Here is an 18,522-nt window from a genome sequence, read left to right as displayed (position 1 = left end):
ACAGCTGTCGGCTGATATAATCCAATCTGTACTCTGAGCAATCAGTAAAGGAAATCAAAGATAAATTTAGAAAGAGAACCAATGTTCGGGAAGAGGAAATAAAAACAATGAGATTTATATTGAGACTTTAATTCTCTCAGAGACGACAAACGACTTGGAAGAGCAGCTGAATAGTTTGGATGCTGAGGGAATTACATTGAGAAATGAGACAATAACAGTAGTAGGTAAGTTTTGCTGTACGAGCAGCAAAATAACTGATAATGCCTGACGTAGAAAGGATATAAAACACAGACTGGCAGTAGTAGGGAAAGCATTTCTGGAAAAGATGAATAGATTAACAAAAGTACAAATGTTAGGAAGTCTTTTCTGAAGGTATTTGTCTGGAGTGTAGTCTTGTACGGAAGTGAACCGTGAACGACAAGAAGTTCAGACGAGAAGAGAATAGATGCTCTTGAAATGTGATACTGCAGAACAATATTGAAGATCAGATGGATACATAGAATTACTGATAAGGAAGCACTGAATCGAAATGGGAAAAAAAATTTATGGCACAATGTGACTAAAAGAGGGTGTCAGTTGATAGGACACGTCCTGAGGCAACAAAGAATAATCAGTTTGGTACTGATGGGAAGTGCTGGGGTAAGCAGATTCAGATGTAGGTATGTTGCAGTAGTTATTCAGAGATGGAAAAAAGGAAATGAGCGATTGGCGTCATTGGCCGGAAGCCCCTTTACAGAGCAGGTCCGGCCGCCTTGGTGCAGGTCTTATTACATTCGACGCCACATTGGGTGACCTGCGCGCCGGATGGGGATGAAATGATGATGAAGACAACGCAACACCCTGTTCCTGAGCGGAGAAAATCTCCGACCCAGTCGGGAATCGAACACGGCCCGTAGGGCGGCAATCTGTCACGCTGACCACTTATTCAGAGATGATGTTACTTGGACAGGACAGACTGGTGAGGGGATCTGAATCAAACGAGTCTTCGATCTGAAGACTACAACACAAATATGTCACAACTCTTCACAGATGGTTCATTGCTATTTCTAGAGTATTCTATATAAATAAATATCTGAGCTTCTTATTTATACTGTAATGACAATTCCTTTCATTAAAAATTATAATAATTAATTTTTGTATAACTCACTAACAGCCCTGGTTTCGTTTCACTTTATAAAAAGTTGCTTCATGAAGTTACTCGTTTGCAAAGGAAACTGACCAGTTAGATCAGTTAGTTAAACATTGGCATTGATTGACTGTTCCGTCGGTTCTTGGTAGAATGAAACACGCACAACACTGGTGTAACATTCTACAATATTTGTTATTTGTTACACGAACAGGTTTTCAGCAGTTACTCCGTAATCAGTTACAAAAGTAAGTATATGGTACAGCGAAATTTTGTTGGATCAAAGATTTTAAACTAGTACATGTACAGAGTATCTCCATTCCCAGAGATGAAAATGTTAATGTTAGAATAGGAATAAAAGAGGCGAGGTTATTTCAGAATAAATGCGATTTAAGATTATTTAACTTAAATAAAATATGTGACACATTAATTAATGAACTATAGACAAATTACATGATTAAAAAAATTTGCTGAATACTAAGAAGAAACCAGTCAGAAATAGTACGAGAACATACACTGAGGTGGCAAAAGTCATGGTATAGCGATATTCATATATGCAGATGGTGATAGTATCGTGTACACTAGGTATAAAAGGGCAGTGCATTGGCGGTGCTGTCAGTCGTACCCAGATGATTCGTGTTAAAAGGTTTCCGACGTGGTTATGGCCGCACAACGGTAATTAACAGACTTTGAACGCTGAATGGTAGTTGTAGCTAGATGCATGGATATTCCGTTTCGGAAACCGTTAGCTAATGCAATATTCCGAGGTCCACAGTATCAAGAGTGTGCAACAAATTTCAGGTATTATCCCTCATAACAGCCAACTCAGTAATCAATGGCCTTCTCTTAACGACCGAGAGCAGCGGAGTTTGCGTAGAGTTACTAGTGCTAACAGACAAGCAACAATGAGTGAAATAACCACAGAAATCAACGTGGGATGTACGACGAATGTATCCGTCAGGACAGTGACACAGGCGCCGACTCCATGGGGCCTGAGGGGTCCCGAGCCCCCTCAAAAATTTGTTTGGCGGGGCGGAGGCCCCACCCCCCAATAATTTAACAAAATTATTAGTTATATTATGCTTTGTAAAATCACAAAATTATGCTGGAATTTTTTATTTTCCTTGTTTGACGATAGTTACCTTTTAAAATACTTTCAGTAATGAGTTAAACAAATAATTGTTATGGTAGTAAGTAGGTTAACTGAAAACGAGTGGTGTGAATCACGATAGTGCTATGGTGCTGTGGGCACACTTAGAATTTGTCCCGGTGCGTGAACCTTCGCGTAAAGTCTGGCGCCGGTGGGCCAGCACTGCGGCTGCGGCAACATCAAAACGACCGGAGCAAAAGCGCCTGGAATCCTCTGCTTCGCATCGCCTTGACACTTCGAGACATTACGACGGCGCGGCTGAATAAAGCCCACCCTGCTGTCGCAGTGATTCAGTGTGGATAGTTTCGTTCAGTGCATGCTGTAGACGTGTTTAGTGTTCCGGCTTTAGTGTCTAGTGGACTACTTTATATGACTATATTTTATTTCATTACTTTAGTATCCTAGTGTATTGTAAATTAAGTTTGCAATGGATAAATTAGTTACCAAAAAGGCGCACTTTGGAATTTGATGATACTGCAAGTCAACCTCCAACAATTGTTGTGTCATCAACTGCTTCGTCGCCTTCAGGCGAGAACCGTTCACAGCCAAAACCTGGACAATCCGGTAAGGGAAGATCGTTTCAGAAGTCTTGGTTGATCAAATATACATGGCTAGAATATGAAGCATCTACTGAAAAAGTTTTTTACAAAACCTGCAAAGAGGCAGATGCTAAAAATCTATTACAATTTTCTTCAAAAACAGAAGATGCATTTTCTTCCGTAGGGTTTTCTAACTGGAAAAAGGCTTTGGAAAAATTCTGTCTTCATGAAAATACGTTTATGCATAAACAAGGTGTTCTGAAACTAAATTCTATTACTAACCGAAGTGTGGGCTCCCAACTGAATGAACAGTTAGATAGTGATATGAAGAAAGGCCGTTTAGCTCTTGAGACAGTTTTTACTACCGTGCAATTTCTATGCCGACAAGGACTAGCAATTAGAGGGCACGAAGATGTAAACTCAAATTTTTTTCAATTGTTGGAACTCAAAAAGAATGACATACCTGAGCTTAAATATTGGTTAGGGCGTTCGGGGTATAAGTGGACGTCCCACGATATTCAAAACGAGATTATTGATCTACTAGGAAAGTCTGTGTTGAGAAAGATATTGGCTTCAATCAAGAAGACTGAACATTTTTCTATTATGGTTGATGAAACAAGTGATTCTTCGATTCATTAACATGTGTCATTTTGTATTCGTACTGTCGATGATTCCTTAATCATCAACGAAGACTTTATTGGCTTATATGAGGCCCCCAACACTGACTCACAAACTCTGTTTAGTATTTAAAAAGAAAGTTTTCGCTCGTCCTGATTTGTCAATGGATAACTTAAGAGGAAAGTGCTATGACGGTGCCTCGAATATGAGAGGTAAATTCAAAGGGCTAAAAAAGTTAGTTTAGGATATACAACCAAAAGCACGTTATGTGCACTGCACTGCTCACAGTTTAAACTTGACAGTTGTAGACGTCTTCGAGGGATATTATGGCTTTAGCCACGGACTTAATAAACACCGTAAGGGAATCCAACAAAGGGATGGGACTGTATACGCTGTGAGAGCGCCAACGACCAAGCTGGTCTACGACCCCTTTGCCTGATTCGATGGACAATGCGAGCTTGTAGTATCTTGAGGACATTGAAAAACTTGGAAGAATGTCTACAGTTTTTTGAAACATTTTCTGCAGACGAAAAAGCCGAGGCAGGTTACAAATGTGCAGGCTACCTTGCGTCAATGTTACAATTCAATACTTATTTCTTTTTACGTCTTAATTGCCATGCAATGAACCCAGTAGAGGATGTCAATGAGAAAATTCAATGCCCCCATCTAAGTGTTGTTGACCTGGAAAAAAATATGAGGGCTTGATTTGTATATTGAATGGAAGGCGTGTTAGTTTTGAACACTTTTGGGAATTGTGTTTAAAAGAAAAGCCTCACAAGTTGATGATCCTTCGCTGCCTCGGAAATGAAGTATACCAAAGAAGTATGAAAACAACGAAGCCAGCTCACTGCACACTTTCAAAACCCCAGAGGAATACTACAAAGCTATTTATATTGAAGTTTGTGAAACGATGCAATCTTGCATTACTGAGCGGTTTGCTTCAACTGGACTCACACAGGTTTTTATTTAATGAACCCTGAGCCTTATTCAAAGTAAGCTTAAATTAGCTATTTCACTTATTAATCAAAGTGCTATTACTGGGCGACAGCAATATTTTATGTTTTATTCTTTTAATGATAGTTTACGATTTACTTAAATACAATTTCAGTCTTTTCAGAGCTATATATTCACTGATCATATGAGTCTAAAATGCTTAAAAAAACTTTAAAAGCCACTATTTTTCATCTAAAATTTAGAAAATTTCCCGGGACAAGACCCCCAGTATGAGGCCCCCAGTATTTTTTATAAGTCGGCGCCCCTGGACAGTGAGGCGAAATTTGGTGTTAATGGCCAGCAGACGACCGACATGTGTGCCTTCGCTGACAGCACGACATCACCTGCAGGCCCCTCCTGGGCACGTGACCATAACAGTTGGACCATAGACGACTGGATAGCTGTGACCTGGTCAGATGTGTCCAGATTTCAGTTGCTACGAGCTGACGGTAGGTTAGAGTGGGGTACAGAGCCCACGAAGCATGGAGCCAAGTTGTCAAAAAGGCACTGCCGCGTGGTCTTGGGCGCCTTGTCACGGTTCGCGCGGCTCCCCCGTCAGAGGTTCAAGTCCTTCCTCGGGCATTGGTGTGTGTGTTATTCTTAGCGTAAGTTAAAGTTAGATTAGTAGTGTGTAAGTCTGGGGGCCGATGACCTTAGCAGTTTGGTCGCAAAGAGGAAAAAAAACAAACAAAAACAAACAAACAAACAAACAAACAAGGCACTGTGCAAGGTGATGGTGGTTCCATAATGGTGTGGTCTCTGTTTAAATGTCATGGGATCGGTCACTGACTGGAAATTGTTATGTTCGGGTACTTGGAGACAATATCCAGCCATTCATGGACTTCATGTTCCTAAACACCGATGTAATTTTTTATGGATGACAATGTGCCACGTCATCAGGCCACAATTGTTCGTTATTGGTTTGAAGAATATTCTTGACGGTTCGAGAGAATGATTTGGCCACCCAGATCGTCCGACATGAATCCCATCCAACACTTGTGGGACATAGCCGAGAGGTCAGCTCGTGCACAAAATCCCACACGGTTAACATTTTCTCTATTATGGACGGCTTTAGAGGCAGCATGGGTCAACATTTCTGCAGGGGACTTTCAAAGACGTGTTGAGTCCATGCTACATCGAGTTGCTGCACGATGCCAGGGAAAAGGTGGTCCGGCACAATATTAGGAGGTATCCTATGACGTTTGCCACCTCAGTGTATATCTATCACACTTTAGTAATCTCTAAGAGGTCAAAGTGAAAAACTATCGGTATGACAAATAGATTTGGTCGATATCAATAAATATCAATAAATCAGTAACGTAAGTCAAGTTTCATCATGATTTGTGGAATAATTTTCTTTATATATCGTTGTAAAACAGCCTTGTGTTTCACTGAAATTGATAATATGGGATACCATGTCATCGTAAAAGAATTGGCTTTGTATGATTCATTGTCAATAGAAACTTATCTACAATTAAAGATGGTTTATAAGGAACCGCTTCTACATTTTCAACAGTTCATAAATGAGCGGCTGAGTTCAATCGCGACGATACTTCTCTTTAAGATTATCCATGTAAGGGACATACAAAAATAACAAGCACATACGATATCTTCAGAAATGTGCACACTATAATATGAATGATACAGGCCTACATTAACCGTAACGTAAGAAGGATAACGGAGCATTTTACATGAAGAATTAAGCGAAGGCGAAAATGAAAATCTCAGCAATGCCTGGACCGTTTTAAACGGTATCCAACCAGTGTAGCGCCGATTCATTGTTGCTGTGTATAAGACCATACAAAACGTTGATCAAAACTGTTGGTGAAAACCAGTGGCCCTGCACCAAAAAGGAAGTGGATTACATCGTCCAGAATCTTCAGTAACCTTCACCCTGCAGAGGTAAAGCAATAATTGGCGGCTAATACGCAAGTCTTCTGGACTAAACGGCGCAGAAAAGCACGTGACGTGACACTTGCGCAAGAAACAAAAAATCTTTTATTCAGCAATGTATCTGTCTCCAAAGGACCTTTGACAGCAGGGAGACACGTTCACTAAATGTGGTACCCTCCTAGTACAACGAATTCGCTCAGCTAAAAAAAATTGTTTACCTGATCCATTGGAAAGGCTGTGACAGCCGTAGACCGATAACTCGCAATGTTCCAGAAGTGCACGTCAGAGATGGAAGCTACTCACAGAAAAGACGTTGAGTAAATTTCATTAACCTACAGGCAGTCTTAGTCGAAAAACAAGTAGATTTTTGGGTTAAAACAATCATTCAGTGTCAGAACGACAGTTTTTCACCTTGGTTTCGTAATCTACAATGTCTGGAAGATTTGCACACATTAGGTATGTTTACAATAATTAAATAATGAAAAATTCTACCACTGCATTATGAGATGTCATTAGGATGGCAAAACTTCCAGGTTGATAGCAACGACAGCTGGAAATGTTGTTGGCTCCATTGTGTGTCTTACAGCCTTCTGTATTCCAAGAATGCTCAACCTGAGCAACGCTTGTCACTGCGCAAGTACTCTTCCATCTTAAAGGGTTGTATTCTTTTATCACTTGTTCCATTTCAAGATCCACTTGGAAGGTACCAGGAGCCGGATGGAGCAGTGATCTGCCATGTCCTAGTTGGACTGTTACAACTTGTGAATTGATTTCATACTCCATTTCAGTCCCATCCCTGTTTACAGAAAGAAAAATACAAAGGTATTAGTGTTATTATACAGTTTCGTTAAGTTAATGTTATATATATGACAAGTACATATTCTCTGAAAGAAAAAATAAAAGCAACATGGAAATCAAGAACTGGTCTATCAACATGTATATGAGGAGCGTCATTGCCTTGTTATATGGGGAACGCCGTTGTGACAATATACGAAGTGTTACAAAAGTGATGTGAGTGGCAACAACGTGCATGAACCGACACCGCTGTTGAAGTGCACTGTTCCACCGTTCACCTCGTCCTTCTTAGATTTTCTTGATGAAGAACCATACTGTACAGGACTCGGGCCATCTAGCTGTCTCCTAACTTACAAGTGGCTGCATAAAAGCTTTTTTTGTACGTTTCCTAAGGCATTTAGTAAGGAGACCGGTGTACATAATTTAGACTCTCGTGGGTCTTTCTCATCAATTGAAAAACGGATTTCTGATACTCCTCACTTTCGTCTGTCGTTTTATGTGTGGTTGCGGTGTAGAGATGCTGAATTGTCGCTTTGTCGTATGGTGGAAGGGTCTCTAGCAGATGTAAGGTTGACGTGTCCCAGTTTAATTAGAATTCCTGTGATTTTTTAAGTTTTTACGACCTAAAGAGTATTTAATGAAGTTTCAGGCTTTCAGCCGTATGAATTCTACATCGTGCCATGATATCTCAACTAAATATTTAGACTAAAATACTCACCTTAAGATCGCTGAATGGTTGTTAGTCGGAAAATAGGGTCAAGATGTTCGTAGGATAGCAGGGTTAGTTCCAGCAGAGATAACGACCTTATCCCAAGGCCATTTCTGATCTAACGAGTTAAGTGAGTTAGGTATATTCAAGGCCAGATTGGGTAACCACTGTCCTGCCCATGCACCTGAGACAGTTGCATGTGGTACATTCAAGGGCATGATGTAACCCGATACTGGTGACGTGCTCGTTGGATACTTGTGTGTGTTGCAGTCAAAGTCAGTTCGTAACATGAAACACCATCCACGCTTCTTGGGCAATTGTATGACATAAAACAGCGAGGAAATGAAGGTCACCCCCCACCCCTCCACCCTCCTGCTGGGGACCACTACCCCGTCCCTTCTCCTCACCTCCCCACGCCCGGGTTCCCGGGTTCGATTCCCGGCGGGGTCAGGGATTTTCTCTGCCTCGTGATGGCTGGGTGTTGTGTGCTGTCCTTAGGTTAGTTAGGTTTAAGTAGTTCTAAGTTCTAGGGGACTGATGACCATAGATGTTAAGTCCCATAGTGCTCAGAGCCATTTGAACCATTTCTCCTCACCCTTTGGCGAACATGAATGAAGCAAGTTACACCCCCCCCCCCCCCCCCAAAATCACGCTTTAATTACCAGAGCAAACACGTGGTCCTATTGGCAGAAATACTGTAATTTAATGGCGTCAAGGCATATAGTGCAAAATCTTGGTAAATATTAACAAAATTTGTGAAATTTGTTACGAAGACACTTTGGCATTGCAGTGTTGACTGTGGCACGGCTGAATTACATAATGTAATGATGACAAATGGTTCAAATGGCTCTGAGCACTATGGGACTCAACTGCTGAGGTCATTAGTCCCCTAGAACTTAGAACTAGTTAAACCTAACTAACCTAAGGACATCACAAACATCCATGCCCGAGGCAGGATTCGAACCTGCGACCGTAGCGGACTTGCGGTTCCAGACTGCAGCGCCTTTAACCGCACGGCCACTTCGGCCGGCTAATGATGACATGGCATATTCTGAAAAATGGTGAAAAATTTATCCAGTAACGCGCAAGCCTCGAACATATTCATTGAAAAGCACAACATAATTTCTAAATTTGGTTCTTGTGAATTATTAGATGTTTCGCATTTCGAAATTTTTAAAATGGAGGAAATTTTAGTCCATTCATTCATCAAGACCTGCGGTGTTGACTGTGGCACGGCTGAGTTACATAATGTAATGATGTCATGGCATATTTTGAAAAACTGTGAAAAAATTATCCAGTAACGTGCCAGCCTCCTTGGTAAGGAGACACCATGGGCAGTAGAGTGCACACTGCACCTGACACGACATTGCCATAGACATACTATATCTGAGGCCAACTGCGGTTCACAGGCGCCTAATATTTGTCTGTGACCACCGAGAGCTTTGGTGTCTTGTTGCAGAACTCTGGAGCACAATCATTGTACACAAACAGGAGAAGTTGCCGCAGCATCTTCAGCTCAGTGTGTGTTGTGATAATCACTACACTTCCCTCCGCTATGTACATTTTTAGACTGATTTTCCCCCTGAATACTCATGTTTCAGTTCTAAGATACATGTAAATAAGATGTTGAACAATAACAGCAGGTCATTATTTCAACCAAATACGCCGATATTTTACGTTAAACAATTTCCGCAATTGTAAGATTTATGTAAAAACGATGGTAAACATTTACTAAAGGTCATTATTTTAATCAAATCCGCCGATATTCTACGTTAAACAATTTCTTCACTGCAGTATCATCAGGGTTAAAGAGCTGGACATCAGACTGTACCTTGAATCCTTCTTTCCAGTTTCTCTCGTACAGTTTTTTTTGTATCGTTAAAGCAGCAAGAACTCTGACCATATCCTCTATATGACAGTGTCATTGAAGTTGAAGCACAAATCAGCTAATATCTCAGTCATAGGTTCTCCCTCTACATTACAAAGACGCACTTGTAAATACGGGACCAAACAATTACAACTCAGCGTCAATACACACCAAGTCTTGTCTCAATTTCATTAGTGTGTGACATCATTATAAGGATGCCTTAGAGTCGTCTGGCACTATAGGATTATAGTATATTCGTATGTATATCATGCAGGCTTATTACCAATAGTGTAGAGTAGTGGGGTTGCAACAAATACTGTTATGTGTTTGAATCAGGGAGGCAAATTGTAATGACAGGTGAACTGTCTTCATTCATAGCTAAGATCGTTTTATTTTGAGTGCACTTACATTTAGCATCAGATGTTCTCTTGCCAGCAGGACAGTCAGGTCTCCCCGCTGAGAGCAGAGATGTACAGATGTTCTTTGCATTCTCAGATTTTACTGTTATTGGGACAATGACTTTTAGTTCTTGGGAAACTCTGCTAGGTAAATTTTAGGGAACATATGTGTAAGGAAGGTTGTGCAATGATTATACCCCACACCATCATACATCCCACATTTATTAATCCATATTGGCAAGAGTCTCAAGATGACGATCAATTACCATTAACTGATGTATTTTCCATAACAAAATACGAAAATCTGAATCATTTCCCAAAAAGTGTTACACAAAGGACAAAAAATTATAGTTTAGGTGGATCATGATGGGTAATCTTAGGCCTCCTTACGATAGAATATTGATATGAGCACAGTGTGGTGGAACTGTAACATATTTCCACTGTTTGTAGCATTAGAGCACCCAACACTCATCGAAAACGTCAAGACCCAACCAATTCCATAACGCGATTTTACCACCCATGTCAATATTTGTTCTACTTTTAGGAGTCGCAACCTGAAGTGTTGTCATGATCATGTGATCAACTTATAATACATACATTGCTGTCTGTAAGACTCAAGATATACTTGCAGGCATCAATTTGTAACCTATCTTTATATCATCATATTCCACTGAAAATGTTAGTATTCTTAGTGAGTACCGATATGGAAACACTTGACACAAACATACATCATTATTTTGATATTTGGAGATGTATAGCTGTTCTTTGCATTCTCAGATTCACTGTCAAGGATATCATAATATTCCCTAGATTTTTTCCATATTATTAACATTTTTTTGTCATAAAAAGGTTTCTCTGGTGTAATATGTGTATTCTTCATACGCGTCCTTAAACTTCTTGAACTTTATATTACATGTGGACGTTTCCATCTCATCCTTGTTAACAATAGTTGCTGGAGTCTATTTCTTGCTGTATTATTTGTAATGAGTCTACGTATGCTTGGAGAAATACAAATTAAGTAAAACTTTTGCTTGCTGTATTATATTGTTCGCTAATTATTTCTGCTGATGTCTAACTTTCCTACAGCGACAGTTGCTGTACCTTTCTGTACCCAACTTCTTCATGATGTTGTGTAAAAGGTCGTACAGGACAATATATATACAGGGTAGACATTAATAAAACCGACAAACTGCAGGGACGGTTCCTGACTGGAACTGGAGGAGAAAAAAAATCTATGAACATTTGTCTGGTAATGAATCAATGCCATTGTAGATGACACTGACGAATGACAGTTCCTCTGACGATGTGTCATGTGTTCCTTGTGTGTTGCAGGCTGTGTGATTGATGCACTGTACTGTGAGCAGCAGAACGGTCCAGTGTTCATGTTGGGAACAAGCCGATGGTAGTAGGGCAAGGGTGGCGTGAGCATATTTTTTTGTGTGGGTTGCATACATTCAGGAACAGGCACACATTCAGGGCAAACCTATTTTATGCTATTTGATTTACGACCCCCTGTAGGGTGGATTTATGACCCCTGGGGATAACCCATCCTCCTGAGAACCCCACACTCCTCCCCCTCCTCTCCTCCTCCTCCACCCCTCTGGGAAATCCCCTCATCAATAAAAGTATAACTTGGATCCAGAATGAGATTTTCACTCTGCAGCGGAGTGTGCGCTGATATGAAACTTCCTGGCAGATTAAAACTGTGTGCCCGACCGAGACTCGAACTTCGGGACCTTTGCCTTTCGCGGGCAAGTGCTCTACCAACTGAGCTACCGAAGCATTTTATAACTTGGATATCAAATTAATCGACTAATTAATTACATTGATCAGTTAATTACCCCCTCTGGTTAATCCCCACATTCCCCACCCCTTCCCCCCTGCCATGCCGATTTGAGTCAGTTTTTGAATTGCTTGTGCTTTTGAACATGGGAATTAGCACACTTTTCTTTGTCACCCTCTGCCTGTAAATCCAAAGCCTGCCTTCCTCCCTCCTAGGAAACCTGAACCGCTTTTGATATCAGATTAGTTGACTAACTGATAAACCCAGTCGAAAAAAAATGGCGGGAAACAGCTTAATTGAGGTACCTATTGTGCCACTTTTCCCTCCTGGTATTCTACCGCTGAACGTGAGCTGCTTTATGTCAGGCCTTTTGAGTCGTCTTGTTCCATGGAAAGCAAGGAGCGGATGTTGTTTGGTGGCTGGTATCCTCTTTCTAAAACACAACTGCACAGATGTACTAAGAGGGTTCTTTATTTACCAGAACAGAAAGCTACTTTTTAAGCCAGTTGTTGTGGTATAAGCTCCTCTGTAATGGTCCACGCTAGCCTCACTGCTGGTGAAGTACGAGTCCCGCTATGTACACTACTCTAGTCGCTATGTACTGACTGACTCTGACAGAGACTGGGATAACTGTCTGTTACTGTCTGAAACTGTAACTGACTCTCTCAGCAACTGGGCTGACTGTCTGTGACTGACTGGGCCCTCCCATGTGCTGCGGCTATCTAAATGCTTGTGGTCGAGAGAGCGTTCATGACACATTACTTGCGAGTCTGTCTTTGGCCTGTCTCCTGATAGGTGCACTTGCTCCTGTGCCTATTATCGATCTTCTTGCAACCTCTTTCCTGGTCGGTGTCCTAGTGACAGCTTGCGCCAGCAAAAGGCTTGTGTGATTCGAATAGCCCCTCTCCCACTCTAACAAACTGACTGATTAATTAATTAAATCGATATCCTTTTGTGTGGTGGCTGTCGGGGATTTCATCCCACATCTGTCCAGTTTATAAACCCTACTCTCCCCTTTTCTGGATTTTTCCCTTGCATACAAGGACTGGTATATTTGGCAGGAAATTCTGGGGCTGTTCAGGATTCGATCCTGAAACTGCTTGGTTTCCAAACCCTACACCTCCCCCTCCTGGTATTTTTCATTGCGTCCTATTGGTGGATATAATGACTGATATATTTGGACGGAAATTCTGTTGGCTGCTGCGATCTGATCTCACAACCGCCTGGTTTCCAAACGCTACTCTTCCCCCTTCTGGAGTTTTTCTCTGCATCCTGTTGGCAGATACTGGCTGAAAGAACTCCAACTTGTTGGGACCGATAGAAGTCGCAACGATCTCTGGCACATGCAGACCTGATTGGAGTGCTGGAGCAGGATGAGGGTCTGCTACTTACTGTCTGTTCCACTCATCAATTTATTTGATGATAAAGACACCCAATCTGTCCCTGGGTTGTGGAAGTGTGCTGAAGATTTCAAACAGCATTGTGTAGTTCAGTACTGGACCCCAACATACGTACCAACCACTGAACTGTGAGAAATTCCAGCAATGATGCAAGGACACGGTCTGGAAGTGGAAAGTCATCGAGTAAAACAGAAGTGATTTCTGGCGTTCCCCAAGGTAGTATTTAGGCCCTTTGCTGTTCCTTATCTATATAAACGATTTTGGAGACATTCTGAGCAGCTGTCTTCGGTTGTTTGCAGATGATGCTGTCGTTATCGACTAAAAAAGTCATCAGAAGATCAAAACAAACTGCAAAGCGATTTAGAAAAAATATATGAATGGTGCGAAAAGTGGCAGTTGACCCTAAATAACGAAAAGTGTGAGGTCATCCACATGAGTGCTAACAGGAACTCAAACTTCGGTTACACGATAAATCAGTCTAATCTAAAAGCCGTAAATTCAACTAAATTCCTAGGTATTACAATTATGATCAACTTAAATTGGAAGGAACACATAGAAAATGTTGTGGGGAAGGCTAGCCAAAGACTGCGTTTTATTGGCAGGACACTTAGAAAATGTAACAGACCTGCTAAGGAGACTACCTACACTACGCTTGTCCGTCCTCTTTTAGAATACTGCTGTGTGGTGTGGGATCCTTATTAGATAGGACTGACGGAGAACATCGAAAAAGTTCAAAGAAAGGCAGCACGTTTTGTATTATCGTGAAATATGGGGGAGAGTGTCACAAAGATGATACGGGATTTGGGCTGGAAATCATTAAAAGAAAGGCGTTTTTCGTTGCGACGGAATCTTCTCACGGAATTCCAATCACCAACTTTCTCCCCCGAATGCGAAAATATTTTGTTGACACCGTCCTACATAGGGAGGAACGATCACCACGATAAAATAAGGGAAATCAGAGCTCGTACGGAAAGATATAGGTGTTCATTCTTTCCGCGCGCTATACGAGATTGGAATAATATAGAATTGTGAAGGTGGTCTGATGGACCCTGTGCCAGGTATTTAAATGTGATTTGCAGAGTATCCATGTAGATGTAGATGTAGATGTGAAGACAGCGGTAGCTCTCTTTGTACTACTGCTATTCACTTTCACATATAATTTAACTGCTTGTGGGTCAAAGTGCCTGAATATTAGCATAGATGCATTAGCAGACAGTGACTGCCATGTGGTGATGGGGATCGAAATGCAACTAAATAGAAAGAAATAGTTATTCGAAAAATACTGTAAAAATGAACTAGTGGCTTTTAGTTGTTGATGTAATACCTCCTATGTACTATTGCCTAATTTTTTATAAAATATCTGTTGTCGCAAATTGTGTGTTACTTCTTACTTCATAACCCTCTTATTATAACATACCTCAGTCAGCAAGACGATTGCGCTATGATAGCTACGAATATTATTGCAAGAGTGTGTATATTGTTTGTTTTTCTTATAGAAGCCTACTGCACACCAATACCTGATGTAGCTGGCATCATGGAATGGCGGGTGAAACGTCAGCATCACAGGGAGTTTGTTGTAAAGCAACTTGTCCCGTGATGGTGTGGAAAAATAGAATATAGTATTCGCATGACCGGCACATTTGTACTTTAACCAAAATGATGAGTAAGGTGTTGTGGTAGAGCCATAGCTAGCGAGAAGGGTCAACGCAAATTGAATCTGGGACAGGTAAAAACTAGTAGAAGATTAGGACAAAGGAGAAAGGTACACAAACGTTCCCCCCGACGGGAGAAGTAAGTGGTGTCACTAAACACAGAGACAGTTCAGACATACATGGTAAGTTATATGCAGAATCCATGCAGCAACAATATCTGAGACTGAAATACGGTTATACCCATTCTCAACTGGATTCATGAATGTCAAAAACATGCAACATTTTCAACACAAAAACAGCCAACTGTTCTGTATCCACTAGGAACAACACGCTCTGTAGGACGGTTAGGTAACTGTTTCGACGTGAATGCGGGGCGGTTAAACCGGAAATCGCGCGAGTGCACAATGAACGGATTACCCGCCTCTCCAAGCCGGCTGCTGCTAGGTAGAAGCCGTCGCTGCACCATCCGCCACGAACCGAGACTGCGCCTTCATGATGCAATGCGCCGAGGAACCCTAGACATATTTGTCGGTGTAAATACAATAAAATTTTTACGAATGCAACAGTCTGTCAACGAGCAAAGTATCGGAAATACCCTCTGATGAAAACTGTAGTTCTGGAATTATCAGTTGGTCCCGGCGGAGGTTCGAGTCCTTCCTCGGACATGGGTGTGTTTGTCCTTGGGATAATTTAGGTTAAGTAGTGTGCAAGCTTAGGGACTGCTGACCTTAGCAGTTAAGTCCCATAAGATTTCACACACATTTGAACATTTGAACACTTATCAGTTCCACCACGTAAATTTATGGCGTCCGTATGGCTGAACATAATTTTCCACATAAAATCTCTCATACATCTTACGACTATCGATGCGTTCACATCGAGATTTTCCACTTCAAATCTGTACCTCTCTTGCTAGAGAACGTAGCCCCCCACACTCGTCATTTTCTTTGCGGATGTCGGAACACTGGCCACGATAACTTTACACCCCAACATATACTTTATAAGCCTGGTGATCACAGCGAATCTATCACACAACTCCTACTAAGTATAATACTTCGCCAATAACTGAATGCTAGTGGCACCAAACAACCCTGAGCGACAAATCCGCGATGGATGGACATGCTCCATTTGGTTTTCTTGCGACTGGTACCAGTGTGTCTTAGGAAGAGAGATGTAATGGTCTTATGAGTGACCAGCTATTGAAAACACGATTTCAACGACTATGTTACTGTGAATTTACATGATAAGCGGTCTTGGTTTTACAGGCACACATAACTGTCGCTAACGATATCCATATTAAAAACTATACATGCTTTATAAGTAGAGGTATGGTATTGCTTCCAAAGGAATTGGCCTTCCACACAAATACCACGACATTGAACATAGATGGTAATCGCTTGCGTTTGTATTAACAGACTGAAGGTGACGATGCACGTCGCCAGTGGAGTGGTAGTCAAATGAACATGTAGAACTGTTTCCAGACTTTGAGTTTCCATCAAGTGCGGCACTACATGAGTCTGCAGACAAGCTCTCTGATGGATCGGAGCGGTACACGGAATTGTTTCCAAAATTCGAGATTCCAGTACTTCCATCATCTGCACCACTGTTTGTGCCTCATATGGGTACAAAGTGACTGTTAGTATACTTTTCATGTTCGTCTTATCCAAAATTCACGCATGTGGACGTCAGGAAGAGGGGAAGTCTTAGGATTTTTCAGTAAGTTGGTGTATTGGATACGCAAATATTCTCATAGAAAATCGAATAACCCATGGGTATGTCAGCAATATGACCATATAAATAAAGAGAACTTTAAAAAAATATGAAAAATGACATAAGATCGGTAAAATTGGAGGAAAACCTGCTATAATAGCGGAAAATTTTTGTGAAATACGCAAAATTAAGGGAAATAAGATGTAATATGTAAAATCGCGGAAACATAGCAAAATTACGGGAATTGGCTGATAATACATAAAATTAGAGAAAAAGACCATGAAATGAGCACTGTCTGAAATTAATAAAATGGCGTGTTCTGGAGGAGAGTGGACTGATGCTACATGCATACACAGTAATAGTGGAAAGAGGAGGCATTCTAGATACCCTCCACATGGGCAATACAACCTAGCATCGGACCATGACTTCTGGTGCAAGTGGCAGGCTACCAGGGGTGTTGGTAAACTGCGATAAGAGTGTTACATCTTCTCTGGCTACTGACCGTGGTGTTGAGTTCCCTGTAAGATGTCGCTGTTTCTTGGTATCCATTTTCAGCTTTTGACGATCGTTTTACAGGACTGTTGTGAACATATCATAATTTCCGAACCGTAATCGCGCTTGAAATTTGTTAACAGCGGGTGTGATAAACATTGGGAAACCTATGTAGTAGTAAGAATCGATGTTTTCTTTGGTGTGCAAGGTAGTTGTTTTATCGCCTTACAGTTTGTCACCGTAGTTTATCGGAGAGAAGCTTGTTTTGTCTCCATCGTAATTTGTTCAAAATGGTTCAAATGGCTCTGAGCACTATGGGACTTAACATCTGAGGTTATCAGTCCCCTAGACCTTAGAACTACTTAAACCTAACTAACCTAAGGACATCACACACATCCATGTCCGAGGCAGGATTCTAACTGTAGTGCCTAGAACCGCTCAGACACTCTGGCCGGCGGAAGCTTGCAGAGAGAATGTGTGTTATGAATTGGAACTGAAATATTAACAGTGTTGCATTCCACATGACTAATTATACCGGAATCACATGGCCCTAGCATTATAGCGTGTTTAAATGCAAAACTTTGTATCCCTCGGAATACGTTTATTTTCCACAATCATTTCTCTCTTTTTGATATCTCCTTAGTATTGACACCAAACACTGGAACAATACTTCAGAATTGTTAGTGCAAGTGATTTACGTAAAATGTTTCAAACTCGTTTTTTAAATCAGTGACAGGGGTTTCTGAGGAACTGGAAACACTGTGTATACATTTGCTTAACAGCTGTTGTGTGTGTGGAGGAGACTGTTCTGTTCACGGAGTGAGTGCAGTGTGGTGTATAATTTCACATGTCAAGCGCAGCTGCTATGAATTTGCCTGCTTCCTCATTAATTGCATTTTCCGTTGATGACTGAGCCGTGCTCCGGCTCGCGTTTGTGCCGTTGACAGGTTGGCGTCGTGTATTCGGATTGTGACCTCTCGTTTTCTCAGTGCGTTCACTGGTGCCACTATGTTTGCTCGCTTTGTCTGTCCGTGAGTGGTAGCAGCGGTGTTTATCGATCGTGAGTACTGTGGTACTGTCCTTGGAGCGACCTCTAGTATTTCCGGGTCGTCGTGTGCCGGAGTTCAGTAGGGGCGGTCGGACGGAGCAGCAGTGAGGCCCGCACAGCCAGTACTCGCCCGACCGCTGGCGCCATACTTGCACTGCCCGACGGAAGAATGCGGTCGTGAGAGGCACGACCACGTCAAGGATCGGATTCAGCGAGTTTAAGTCGAATGGATCGTTATATTCCAGTAGTGCAACCTTCACTGGTGCGTGTGTGTGTGTGTGTGTGTGTGTGTGTGTGTGTGTGTGTGTGTCCGTCGAAGTTTCCTCATGGTAAAATGTTGTCAGTCGAC

General features: G+C 41.6%; 1 protein-coding gene across 1 annotated transcript in view; it reads right to left on the bottom strand.

Moving 5' to 3' along the window:
- LOC126249390 (adhesion G protein-coupled receptor L4) overlaps positions 1-18,522 on the bottom strand; it is a 346,296-nt gene that overhangs the window by 69,059 nt on the left and 258,715 nt on the right. The window contains exon 10 of the mRNA XM_049951043.1: positions 6,812-7,115. Within this exon, the coding sequence (XP_049807000.1) occupies positions 6,812-7,115 (304 nt within the window). The remainder of the gene's footprint in view (positions 1-6,811; positions 7,116-18,522) is intronic.

The sequence above is a fragment of the Schistocerca nitens genome, chromosome 3 (genome assembly GCF_023898315.1).
Source record: "Schistocerca nitens isolate TAMUIC-IGC-003100 chromosome 3, iqSchNite1.1, whole genome shotgun sequence".
Lineage (NCBI taxonomy): Eukaryota > Metazoa > Arthropoda > Insecta > Orthoptera > Acrididae > Schistocerca > Schistocerca nitens.
Note: the sequence above shows the minus strand (reverse complement) of the source record. Positions and strands in the feature narration are given on the sequence as shown.